The 14,130-nt window shown below is 39.2% G+C and overlaps 1 protein-coding gene across 2 annotated transcripts in view; it reads right to left on the bottom strand.

Annotated features, from left to right (window-relative positions):
• vimar (visceral mesodermal armadillo-repeats) overlaps positions 1 to 10,275 on the bottom strand; it is a 320,050-nt gene extending 309,775 nt beyond the window's left edge. Inside the window, exon 1 of one of the 2 annotated variants that reach the window (XM_071660119.1) lies at positions 9,874 to 10,275. In XM_071660119.1, the coding sequence (XP_071516220.1) occupies positions 9,874 to 9,877 (4 nt within the window). In that variant the 5' untranslated portion in view covers positions 9,878 to 10,275. The remainder of the gene's footprint in view (positions 1 to 9,873) is intronic. The other variant, XM_071660118.1, reaches the window with a different exon arrangement.
• Positions 10,276 to 14,130: the final 3,855 nt, after the last annotated feature.

Genomic DNA, 14,130 nt, shown 5'->3' with positions numbered 1-14,130 from the left:
TAGAGACTGAGTGTGAATGAATGTAGCTATGATGTCTTTCCCTAGCGCTACCATGCACACGTGTGGGGGAAGGGGGGGTGCCATTTTACATATGGCAGGGTGGCGACGGGAATGGATGAAGGCAGCAAGTACGGATATGTACATGTGTATATATGTATATGTCTGTGGATGCATATGTATGTATACGTTGAAATGTTTAGGTATGTGTATGCACATGTGTGGGCATTTATGTATAGACATGTGGGTTGGGCCATTCTTTCATCTGTTTCCTTGCACTACCTCGCTGGTGCAGGAGACAGTGACGAAGTATAATACGAATAGAAAATAAAATATATACACACATGTACATATTCATATTTACTTGTCTTTATCCATTCCTGGTGCCATCCAACCCCACAGAAAACAGCACTGCCATCCCCTGCATCAACGAGGTAGTGCCATGAAACTGAAGAATAAAAGCCACAACCACCCACATCCATACACACCCTGACATATGTAATGCACCAAAAACACAGCTCCCCATCCATATCCAGGCTCCAAAGACCTTTTCATAGTTTATCCCAAATGTTTTACATGCCTTGGTTCAGTCCACTGATGGCATGTCGTCCCCAGAAAACCACATCATTCCAATTCACTCTATTACATGCATGCCTCTCACCCTCCTGCATGTTCAGGCCCCTGTTGCTTACAATCTTTTTCACTTCATCCTTCCACCTCCAATTTGGTCTCCCCGTTCTCCGTGTTCTCTCCACTTCTGACATACATCTTTTCCTCACCCATTTTCTCCATGCATCCTAATCATTTCATCATACCCTCTTCTGCTCTCTCAACCACACTTTTTATTACTACACATCTCTCTTACCCTTTAATCACTTAATCGATCATACCACCTCACCATTAAATATCCTCACACATTTCATTTCCAACACATCCACCCTTCTTCACATAGCCTTATCTATTGCCCATGCCTCACATCCACATAATATTGCTGAGACTACTATTCCTTCAAACATACCCATCTTTATTCTCCCATATAATGTTCACTCTTTTCACAATTTCTTCAGTGTTCCCAGAACCTTTGTCCCTACCCGACCCTAAGACTCGCATCCACTTCTATGTTTCCAATCAGAGCCACATCCACTCTCAGATATCTAGACACTTCACTTCCTTCAATTTTCCTCTATTCAAACTCACACCCCCAACTAATCTGTCCCTCAATCCTGCTGAACATAACAATCTTGCTTTATTCACATTCCACTCTCAACTTTTTCCTTTCACACACTCTTCCAAACTCAATCACCAACATCTGCAGTTTCTCACTCAAGAATATCACCAGTGCTGTATCATCAGCAAACAACAAATGACTCAACTTCCCAGCCCTCTTATCCACTACAGGCTGAATACTCACCTCTCTCTTCAAGACTTGCATTTACCTCCCTCACCATCCCATCCATAAACAAATTGATAAACCACAGTAACATCACACAACCCTGCTGCAGACCAACTTCACTTGAAACCATTCACTCTCCTCTCTTCTTACTCATACACAAGCCATACACCACTGACAGTTTCTTCCTGCTTCTAGCAGCTTACCTCCTACACCATATATTCTCAGGACCTTCCACAAAGCATCTCTGTCAACCCTATCACATGCCTTCTACAAATCCATAAATGCCACATAGAAATCCATTTGTTTTTCCTCTAAGTATTTCTCACACATTCTTTAGAGCAAACATCTGATCCACACATCCTGTACCACTTTTGAAACCACACTGCTCTCCTTGAATCTAATGCTCTGTACATGCCTTTACCCTCTCAATCAATATCCTCCCATGCAACTTACCTAGTATACTAAAAGAATTTATATCCCTGTGATTTGAACACTCGCCTTTATCCCTCTTGCCTTTATAAAGTGGCACTATGCATGTATCTGCCAATCCTCAGGGACCTCACCATGATTCATAAATACCTGAATATCCTTACCAACCAATCAACAAAACAGTCACCCCCTTTCTCATCAAGTTCACCAGCAACAACCAGTCTCTCCCCATTTGATCTTATGCAAGGCTTTTGTCACCTATTCTCTCTTCACCAAACCATTCTCCCTGACTCTTCTCACTTCACACACCACCTTGACCACTCTATCATCAATCACATTTAACAATCCTTCAAAATTCTTACTCCATCTCCTCCAAACTTCATCACCACCGGTTAACACTCACCCTTTTGCCCTGATCGCCAATGTTCCCATTTGTTCTCTAGTCTTTCTCATATCACTTACACCCTTCTAACATATCTTATTATTCACCCTAAAGTTTAATGATACTCTCTCATCCCAATCTTATTTGCCCTCTTTTTCAACCCATGCACCTTCCTCTTGACCTCCTGACACTCTTATACATCTCCCAATCGTTTGCAATCTTCCCTGTATGTTCTGCTCAAATGCCTCTCTTTTCTCTTTTACTAGCAACTTAATTTCTTCATCCCAACCTCCTACCTTTCACATGCCACTTGTAAGTCTTGTACATACCATTAATGCCATTAATGCTTCCCTAAATACCTCCCATTCTTGAACCACTCTCCTCACTCCATTTACACCTTTTGCCATTCTACATTTGATCTGTCTGTTATCTTCATACAAGTCTCCTTTCCAAGCTCACTTACTCTCACCACTTTCTTCCTCCCAACATTGTTTCCTCTTTTCTGAAAACCTCTATATCCCACCAACTGCCCTTCTCAGCACATCTTTTTTTTTTTTTTTTTTTTTTTTTATACTTTGTCGCTGTCTCCCGCATCTGCGAGGTAGCGCAAGGAAACAGACGAAAGAAATGGCCCAACCCCCCCCCCCCCCCATACACATGTACATACACACGTCCACACACGCAAATATACATACCTACACAGCTTTCCATGGTTTACCCCAGACGCTTCACATGCCTTGCTTCAATCCACTGACAGCACGTCAACCCCTGTATACCACATGACTCCAATTCACTCTATTTCTTGCCCTCCTTTCACCCTCCTGCATGTTCAGGCCCCGATCACACAAAATCTTTTTCACTCCATCTTTCCACCTCCAATTTGGTCTCCCTCTTCTCCTCGTTCCCTCCACCTCCGACACATATATCCTCTTGGTCAATCTCTCCTCACTCATTCTCTCCATGTGCCCAAACCATTTCAAAACACCCTCTTCTGCTCTCTCAACCACGCTCTTTTTATTTCCACACATCTCTCTTACCCTTACGTTACTTACTCGATCAAACCACCTCACACCACACATTGTCCTCAAACATCTCATTTCCAGCACATCCATCCTCCTGCGCACATCTCTATCCATAGCCCACGCCTCGCAACCATACAACATTGTTGGAACCACTATTCCCTCAAACATACCCATTTTTGCTTTCCGAGATAATGTTCTCGACTTCCACACATTTTTCAAGGCTCCCAAAATTTTCGCCCCCTCCCCCACCCTATGATCCACTTCCGCTTCCATGGTTCCATCCGCTGACAGATCCACTCCCAGATATCTAAAACACTTCACTTCCTCCAGTTTTTCTCCATTCAAACTCACCTCCCAATTGACTTGACCCTCACCCCTACTGTACCTAATAACCTTGCTCTTATTCACATTTACTCTCAACTTTCTTCTTCCACACACTTTACCAAACTCAGTCACCAGCTTCTGCAGTTTCTCACATGAATCAGCCACCAGCGCTGTATCATCAGCGAACAACAACTGACTCACTTCCCAAGCTCTCTCATCCCCAACAGACTTCATACTTGCCCCTCTTTCCAGGACTCTTGCATTAACCTCCCTTACAACCCCATCCATAAACAAATTAAACAACCATGGAGACATCACACACCCCTGCCGCAAACCTACATTCACTGAGAACCAATCACTTTCCTCTCTTCCTACACGTACACATGCCTTACATCCTCGATAAAAACTTTTCACTGCTTCTAACAACTTGCCTCCCACACCATATATTCTTAATACCTTCCACAGAGCATCTCTATCAACTCTATCATATGCCTTCTCCAGATCCATAAATGCTACATACAAATCCATTTGCTTTTCTAAGTATTTCTCACATACATTCTTCAAAGCAAACACCTGATCCACACATCCTCTACCACTTCTGAAACCGCACTGCTCTTCCCCAATCTGATGCTCTGTACATGCCTTCACCCTCTCAATCAATACCCTCCCATATAATTTACCAGGAATACTCAACAAACTTATACCTCTGTAATTTGAGCACTCACTCTTATCCCCTTTGCCTTTGTACAATGGCACTATGCACGCATTCCGCCAATCCTCAGGCACCTCACCATGAGTCATACATACATTAAATAACCTTACCAACCAGTCAACAATACAGTCACCCCCTTTCTTAATAAATTCCACTGCAATACCATCCAAACCTGCTGCCTTGCCGGCTTTCATCTTCCGCAAAGCTTTTACAACCTCTTCTCTGTTTACCAAATCATTTTCCCTAACCCTCTCACTTTGCACACCACCTCGACCAAAACACCCTATATCTGCCACTCTGTCATCAGACACATTCAACAAACCTTCAAAATACTCATTCCATCTCCTTCTCACATCACCGCTACTTGTTATCACCTCCCCATTTACGCCCTTCACTGAAGTTCCCATTTGCTCCCTTGTCTTACGCACCCTATTTACCTCCTTCCAGAACATCTTTTTATTCTCCCTAAAATTTACTGATAGTCTCTCACCCCAACTCTCATTTGCCCTTTTTTTCACCTCTTGCACCTTTCTCTTGACCTCCTGTCTCTTTCTTTTATACTTCTCCCACTCAATTGCATTTTTTCCCTGCAAAAATCGTCCAAATGCCTCTCTCTTCTCTTTCACTAATACTCTTACTTCTTCATCCCACCACTCACTACCCTTTCTAAACAGCCCACCTCCCACTCTTCTCATGCCACAAGCATCTTTTGCGCAATCCATCACTGATTCCCTAAATACATCCCATTCCTCCCCCACTCCCCTTACTTCCATTGTTCTCACCTTTTTCCATTCTGTACACAGTCTCTCCTGGTACTTCCCCACACAGGTCTCCTTCCCAAGCTCACTTACTCTCACCACCCTCTTCACCCCAACATTCACTCCTCTTTTCTGAAAACCCATACTAATCTTCACCTTAGCCTCCACAAGATAATGATCAGACATCCCTCCAGTTGCACCTCTCAGCACATTAACATCCAAAAGTCTCTCTGTATAGAAAAAATATGCCAAAAGTACACAAGCGGCAAGACTACATAAGATGCAGGTAAAACCACCAGGAAAAGGAAAATATGGTGACAAGTGCTTTCACATATACACTTCAAGACTTGTCAAGTGCTTTCATATATACACTTCATGACTGAGTACAGACAGAGAGAACCAGAATATAATAAACTAGCTGCCACTGGGAAGAACAGGCAAGACTGAGTACAGATGGAGAGAACTAGAATATAATGAACTAGCTGCCACTGGGAAAGACAGACAAGACTGAGCACAGATGGAGAGAACTAGAATATCATGAACTAGCAGCCACTGGGAAGGACAGGCAAATGAATTATGAGACAGGAGAAGGGATTAGGGTCATCCTCAATGACCTCACCTCTCTCATGTTACAAACTCAGGATAACCTATTTTCCGGGAAACATACAATTTTTCAACTTATAAACTTGAATAATTTATATAGACCAACATTTTGACTAATCTAAATAACTCTACTGTTTTATGGAAGATGCTTCTATCCATTACTGAGTTAATGTATGTGATAACCTTCACACTACTCCAGTAAATTTGATGACCAACATTTCTAAGGTGGACAAATATTGCATTACATTCCTGATCATGCCTAACACTGTCTTTATGCTATCTGACCGTAACACTAGGAACCTTTTCAAGTTTAACCAATGTAAAACTGATCACACTCTTTACAGGGGATACCGTACACACAACCCTTCTGAGAACTTACAGAATTTCTGATGAGAATTTCCTTGAGAGTATCATTTATTGCTGAAGACTACATGAACATCAAAAGTTTATAACAAAACAGGAGCATTAAACATGTTCTTACAATAGGGTAATAACAGTCACTTTTTCTTCACAAATGATTCTTCAGGATGAATATTGTAAAAAGACGAGCAAAATTACATGCTGAATCAAGAAAATGTTCCAGATACTGTATTCATAACCAAAGTCACAGATATTACAAAATTCATCATCAATGAATTCCAGACTACAAATGTAAAATTCTCTACGAAACATAGATGAAACACAGACCACTTCACTTTACCGTGATGAGCAGAGTAGTACTTAATATGGGAATGAGCACTTAAGGGTTTATATGAGCAAAATTATAACTTATTTCCATCCCTATGAATATTACAGTCTAAGAATGCCGATGTAATGTGTGCCTCAGTTTCAACAGAGAACTTTATTGAGTCTACCAAAAAATCCATATTGTTGAGAAATAAATCTTCATCTTTATCAATCGACCACAAATAAAGAATATCATGAACTTACCAGTACCATTTGATACTGCCAGTTAAGATGTTATAAAGTATCTGGCTTTCAAAGAATTTAATATATGAATGATTTAAGAAGTCTGAGAGAAGATTCCCCATCCTCTTACCAAACTGCTGTATGAAGAAGCCATCACTGAACTGAAACTTACAATCTTTAACAAATACTGTAATTTACTTTATAATTGTAGGTAACAGTTAAAGTATGTTTCTCTAACTCTTCTAACACAAACTACAACTAATAATCAACAAATTTGGTGAATGATGATACTCTATCAAAAGTGATAAGCGTAGATCTATAATGGAGTTGTGGGATCAAGTATTTGCTGTCAAGACGGTCAGTCTACAGTGAACAATACTTTGAGAAACAGATGGATATTTGTATGTGGGATTCTGCTGTTATCTTGCAAGTATATTACCTATGGTAGTTACATCAATTAATCCCAAATCTTCCCTGACATACAAAATCCATATCACTTTATATCATAATACAATATTCTAAATCACTATTCACAATACTCTGTGGAATTTGTAAATCATCAGAAACAAAAGTTTCTTCAGTTGTCTTTAATATAAAACAAACTACCTAAATATATATCTACAGTACAACTTAATGTCTAGCCTTCCTTATATCATTCTTTAAACATTTTACAGGAGTAAACTTGCTCACTATTGAAAGCTAAACATAACGATGAGAAGAACTGGTGCATCATCTGTGCCAAGCCATGTGTGAGTCATAGATTTTGACTCAAACATTAAATCTTCTTTTTTCTTTCAAACTATTCGCCATTTCCCGCATTAGCGAGGTAGCATTAAGAACAGAGGACTGGGCCTTGGAGGGAATATCCTCACCTGGCCCCCTTCTCTGTTCCTTGTTTTGGAAAATTAAAAAAAAAACGAGGGGGGAAGATTTCCAGCCCCCCGCTCCCTCCCCTTTTAGTCGCCTTCTACGACACGCAGGGAATACGTGGGAAGTATTCTTTCTCCCCTATCCCCAGGGATATTACAATAAATATTACAATAAATATAAGCAAGAGGATGAGACTATGGTAATCTCTTATAATCATTCACAAGTATTTCATACACAATAACAACACATTATTCAATCATCTCACTAATGTTGCCTTGGCTAATGTAAGTAGCAAATTACTCACCTCAACTTTATCCTCATTACTCAATATATGACCAATGATGTTATCCTCATTACACATTATACGACCAATGATGTTATCCTCGTTACACATTATATGACCAATGATGTTATCCTCATTACACAATATATGACCAATGAAGTTATCCTCATTACACAATATATGACCAATGATGTTATCCTCATTACACAATATATGACCAATGATGTTATCCTCATAAAACAATATACAACCAATGATGTTATCCTCATTACACAATATATGACCAATGATGTTATCCTCATTACACAATATATGACCAATGATGTTATCCTCATTACACAATATACAACCAATGATGTTATCCTCATTACACAATATACGACCAATGAAGTTATCCTCATTACACATTATATGACCAATGATGTTATCCTCATTACACAATATATGACCAATGATGTTATCCTCATTACACAATATACAACCAATGATGTTATCCCCATTACACAATATATGACCAATGATGTTATCCTCATTACACAATATACGACCAATGAAGTTATCCTCATTACACAATATATGACCAATGATGTTATCCTCATTACACAATATATAACCAATGATGTTATCCTCATTACACAATATACGACCAATGATGTTATCCTCATTACACAATATATGACCAATGATGTTATCCTCATTACACAATATACGACCAATGAAGATATCCTCATTACACAATATATGACCAATGATGTTATCCTCATTACACAATACATGACCAATGATGTTATCCTCAGTACACAATATATGACCAATGATGTTATCCTCATTACACAATATATGACCAATGATGTTATCCTCATTACACATTAATATATGACCAATGATGTTATCCTCATTACACAATATATGACCAATGATGTTATCCTCATTACACAATATACGACCAATGAAGATATCTTCATTACACAATATATGACCAATGATGTTATCCTCATTACACAATACATGACCAATGATGTTATCCTCAGTACACAATATATGACCAATGATGTTATCCTCATTACACAATATATGACCAATGAAGATATCCTCATTACACAATATATGACCAATGATGTTATCCTCATTACACATTAATATATGACCAATGATGTTATCCTCATTACACAATATATGACCAATGATGTTATCCTCATTACACAATATACAACCAATGAAGATATCCTCATTACATAATATATGACCAATGATGTTATCCTCATTACACAATACATGACCAATGATGTTATCCTCATTACACAATATATGACCAATGATGTTATCCTCATTACACATTAATATATGACCAATGATGTTATCCTCATTACACAATATATGACAAATGATGTTATCCTCATTACACATTATATGACCAATGAAGTTATCCTCATTACACAATATATGACCAGTGATGTTATCCTCATCACACAATATATGATCAATGATGTTATCCTCATTACACATTAATATATGACCAATGATGTTATCCTCATTATACAATATATGACCAATGATGTTATCCTCATGACACAATATATGACCAATGATGTTATCCTCATTACACAATATATGACCAATGATGTTATCCCCATTACACAATATATGACCAATGATGTTATCCTCATTACACAATATATGACCAATGAAGTTATCCTCATTACACAATATATGATCAATGATGTTATCCTCATTACACAATATATGACCAATGATGTTATCCTCATTACACAATATATGACCAATGATGTTATCCTCATTACACAATATATGACCAATGATGTTATTCTCATTACACAATATATGACCAATGACGTTATCCTCATTACACATTATACGACCAATGATGTTATCCTCATTACACAATATATGACCAATGATGTTATCCTCATTACACAATATATGACCAATGATGTTATCCTCATTACACAATATATGACCAATGATGTTATCCTCATTACACAATATATGACCAATGATGTTATCCTCATTACACAAAGTTAATTCTCATGAAGGTATATTGCTAAATTCATGGGTCGCCAGCCACACATTAATGTGGCACATGTCATAGATAAATGTTTGTGTAATAGTGATAACAGTTGATCAATGCGTCAGATGGTAAAGCAAGTCGATAATACAGGAGTGGACCTACCCATGATGCTGGGGTAGTCTTCCCTGGCTTGGCACACTACAGGATCACTACGACCAATAACCTCCACGATCCCCACTTATATATTCTTCTCGTTCCCGGCCTCAACGATCGCTGTCAATCACCATCAAACACCAATTATCCGGTGGATTTCTTTGTTGGTAATGGCTCTGCTGGTCTGGCTCTCCCGGTGGTGGGGACACGCCTCTACCGCTCTGACACCTTCCTCACACAACGACGTTCACCCGCACCATAGGCCACTCCTACAACTATCTTATATATAATTGTCCACCAAAGGTCACAACAAAAACTACGGCCATTAATGAATGCAACAAGCCATAAGAGCGATATTCACGCCGGTTTGACGATTTGTCAATGATTGTTTACACAAATCATCCGAGATTCTAGCAACCATGTGCATCTCTTACTACAGACATAAGACGATATGCGTCTCGAATGCTTATGTTAAGAAACAGGTGAGCCTACGTCATGAACCTGCGTATAAAATATATTTTAAAACTAAATAAAATTATAGAGACATATATGAATATATGCATTGGCATATATATACTTATGATGTAATTTATTTAAAGGTATACACAAGTCTGGTGTAAACTAACACTATATCAACCCGAGGAAAAAGCCATGAGTCATAACATTGCAGTGAAAAAACAATATATTTCATAATACTGACCAACAACGGACATAATACTGACCAACAACGGACATAACTTATGTCTTAATGCAAGTGTAATATATAATATTTCTTCAAGTTTTAATTCCACCTATATATTCATATTTGGAATATCTTTGTATTAATTGAAATGAGTTATTATCGACAAAACTTAGTGATATATATCCTGAAAATCAATATTTACATAATGGATGAGGTAAGATATGTAACCATTGCACATAAGACATGTGTGAGTCACTGTTTATACCAACGACCGCTTCAGTGAGCAGGGCGGCCACACCCAACATGTTGGTCGGCCTCGCTTGGGGATCACAAGCTCGTCTTACTTGCTACTTGCTCTTCATTCTTCATTACACTCGCTCTGCATTATCACAACTTCCACACAGATGCTGATGACATGACTTTACCGATTCAAAAATTATTTTTTTCCCATTAACAAAACGAAAGACATTTCCTACCAATGAATCAATCATTTACACTACTATAATTTATAGCTTACATCCCATCAAGTCATTATTACCAATAATCCAGCAAATACAACACTGAGCTTTCATAAAGTTGAACACATAAGGAAGAAACATATATATGGCAGGATATTTACAAGTGTTAACCTCCAGACCGGACTTAGAAAGCCAACCCAAACCCGATCAGAAATACGAATTTGGACACATGAACAATCCATGGAACAAAGGCCATTATATGTAAAAAGGTTTCCTCTTAATAGGTCATCAAACATCAAAGGTTTATTAACAATATTTGCAATAATATCACGATTTTATACAAAGGCAATAACTACATGAAGTGAACTAGATCAGAACAGGTGGAGCCAAGACACATGTGAGAAACAAACCATAGAGCCAGTCACCAGCCATATATATATATATATATATATATATATATATATATATATATATATATATATATATATATATATATATATATATATATATACACACACACACAGACATATACATATATACAATGTACACAATTCATACTGTCTGCCTTTATTTATTCCCATCGCCACCTCGCCACACATGGAATAACATTCCGCTCTCCCTTCATGTGTGCGAGGTAGCGCTAGGAAAAGACAACAAAGGCCCCATTCGTTCACACTCAGTTTCTAGCTGTCATGTAATAATGCATCGAAACCACAGCTCCCTTTCCACATCCAGGCCCCACACAACTTTCCATGGTTTACCCCAGACGCTTCACATGCCCTGGTTCAATCCAGTGACAGCACGTCGACCTCGGTATACCACATCGTTCCAATTCACTCTATTCCTTGCACGCCTTTCACCCTCCTGCATGTTCGGGCCCCGATCACTCAAAATATTTTTCACTCCATCTTTCCACCTCCAATTTGGTCTCCCACTTCTCCTCGTTCCCTCCACCTCTGACACATATATCCTCTCGGTCAATCTTTCCTCACTCATTCTCTCCATGTGACCAAACCATTTCAAAACACCCTCTTCTGCTCTCTCAACCACACTCTTTTTATTTCCACACATCTCTCTTACCCTTACATTACTTACTCGATCAAACAACCTCACACCACATATTGTCCTCAAACATCTCATTTCCAGCACATCCACCCTCCTATGCACGTGATTTAGGGAGCAGCTGAATGAGTGTGTTAGTGGTTTTGATGCACAAGACCGGGTTATAGAGATGGGTGATTTAAATGCAAAGGTGAGTAATGTGGCAGTTGAGGGAATAATTGGTATACATGGGGTGTTCAGTGTTGTAAATGGAAATGCTGAAGAGCTTGTATATTTATGTGCTGAAAAAGGACTGGTGATTGGGAATACCTGGTTTAAAAAGCGAGATATACATAAGTATACGTATGTAAGTAGGAGAGATGGCCAGAGAGCGTTATTGGATTACGTGTTAATTGACAGGCGCGCGAAAGAGAGACTTTTGGATGTTAATGTGCTGAGAGGTGAAACTGGAGAGATGTCTGATCATTATCTTGTGGAGGCGAAGGTGAAGATTTGTATGGGTTTTCAGAAAAGAAGAGAGAAAGTTTCGGGGAAGAGGGTGGTGAGAGTAAGTGAGCTTGGGAAGGAGACTTGTATGAGGAAGTACCAGGAGAGACTGAGTACAGAATGGAAAAAGGTGAGAACAAAGGAGGTAAAGGGAGTGGGGGAGGAATGGGATGTATTTAGGGAAGCAATGATGGCTTCCGCAAAAGGTGCTTGTGGAATGAGAAGCATGGGAGGTGGGTTGATTAGAAAGGGTAGTGAGTGGTGGGATGAAGAAGTAAGATTATTAGTGAAAGAGAAGAGAGAGGCATTTGGACGATTTTTGCAGGGAAAAAATGCAAATGAGTGGGAGATGTATAAAAGAAAGAGACAGGAGGTCAAGAGAAAGGTGCAAGAGGTGAAAAAGAGGGCAAATGAGAGTTGGGGTGAGAGAGTATCATTAAATTTTAGGAAGAATGAAAAGATGTTCTGGAAGGAGGTAAATAAAGTGCGTAAGACAAGGGAGCAAATGGGAACTTCAGTGAAGGGGGCTAATGGGGAGGTGATAACAAGTAGTGGTGATGTGAGAATCAGGTGGAGTGAGCATTTTGAAGGTTTGTTGAATGTGTTTGATGATAGAGTGGCAGATATAGGGTGTTTTGGTCGAGGTGGTGTGCAAAGTGAGAGAGTTAGGGAAAATGATTTGGTAAACAGAGAAGAGGTACAAAAAGCTTTGCGGAAGATGAAAGCCGGCAAGGCAGCTGGTTTGGATGGTATTGCAGTGGAATCTATTATAAAAGGGGGTGACTGTATTGTTGACTGGTTGGTAAAGTTATTCAATGTGTGTATGATTCATGGTGAGGTGCCTGAGGATTGGCGGAATGCGTGCATAGTGCCATTGTACAAAGGCAAAGGGGATAAGAGTGAGTGCTCAAATTACAGAGGTATAAGTTTGTTGAGTATTCCCGGGAAATTATATGGGAGGGTATTGATTGAGAGGGTGAAGGTATGTACAGAGCATCAGATTGGGGAAGAGCAGTGTGGTTTCAGAAGTGGTAGAGGATGTGTGGATCAGGTGTTTGCTTTGAAGAATGTATGTGAGAAATACTCAAAAAAGGAAATGGATTTGTATGTAGCATTTATGAATCTGGAGAAGGCATATGATAGAGTTGATAGAGATGCTCTGTGGAAGGTACTAAGAATATATGGTGTGGGAGGCAAGTTGTTAGAAGCAGTGAAAGGTTTTTATCGAGGATGTAAGGCATGTGTACGTGTAGGAAGAGAGGAAAGTGTGTGATGTCTCCATGGTTGTTTGATTTGTTTATGGATGGGGTTGTTAGGGAGGTGAATGCAAGAGTTTTGAAAAGAGGGGCAAGTATGAAGTCTGTTGGGGATGAGAGAGCTTGGGAAGTGAGTCAGTTGTTGTTCGCTGATGATACAGCGTGGTGGCTGATTCATGTGAGAAACTGCAGAAGCTGGTGACTGAGTTTGGTAAAGTATGTGAAAGAAGAAAGTTAAGAGTAAATGTGAGTAAGAGCAAGGTTATTAGGTACAGTAGGGTTGAGGGTCAAGTCAATTGGGAGGTAAGTTTGAATGGAGAAA

The sequence above is a fragment of the Panulirus ornatus genome, chromosome 69 (assembly GCF_036320965.1).
Source record: "Panulirus ornatus isolate Po-2019 chromosome 69, ASM3632096v1, whole genome shotgun sequence".
In the NCBI taxonomy this organism is placed as follows: domain Eukaryota; kingdom Metazoa; phylum Arthropoda; class Malacostraca; order Decapoda; family Palinuridae; genus Panulirus; species Panulirus ornatus.
This window is presented reverse-complemented; position numbering and strand designations above follow the sequence as displayed.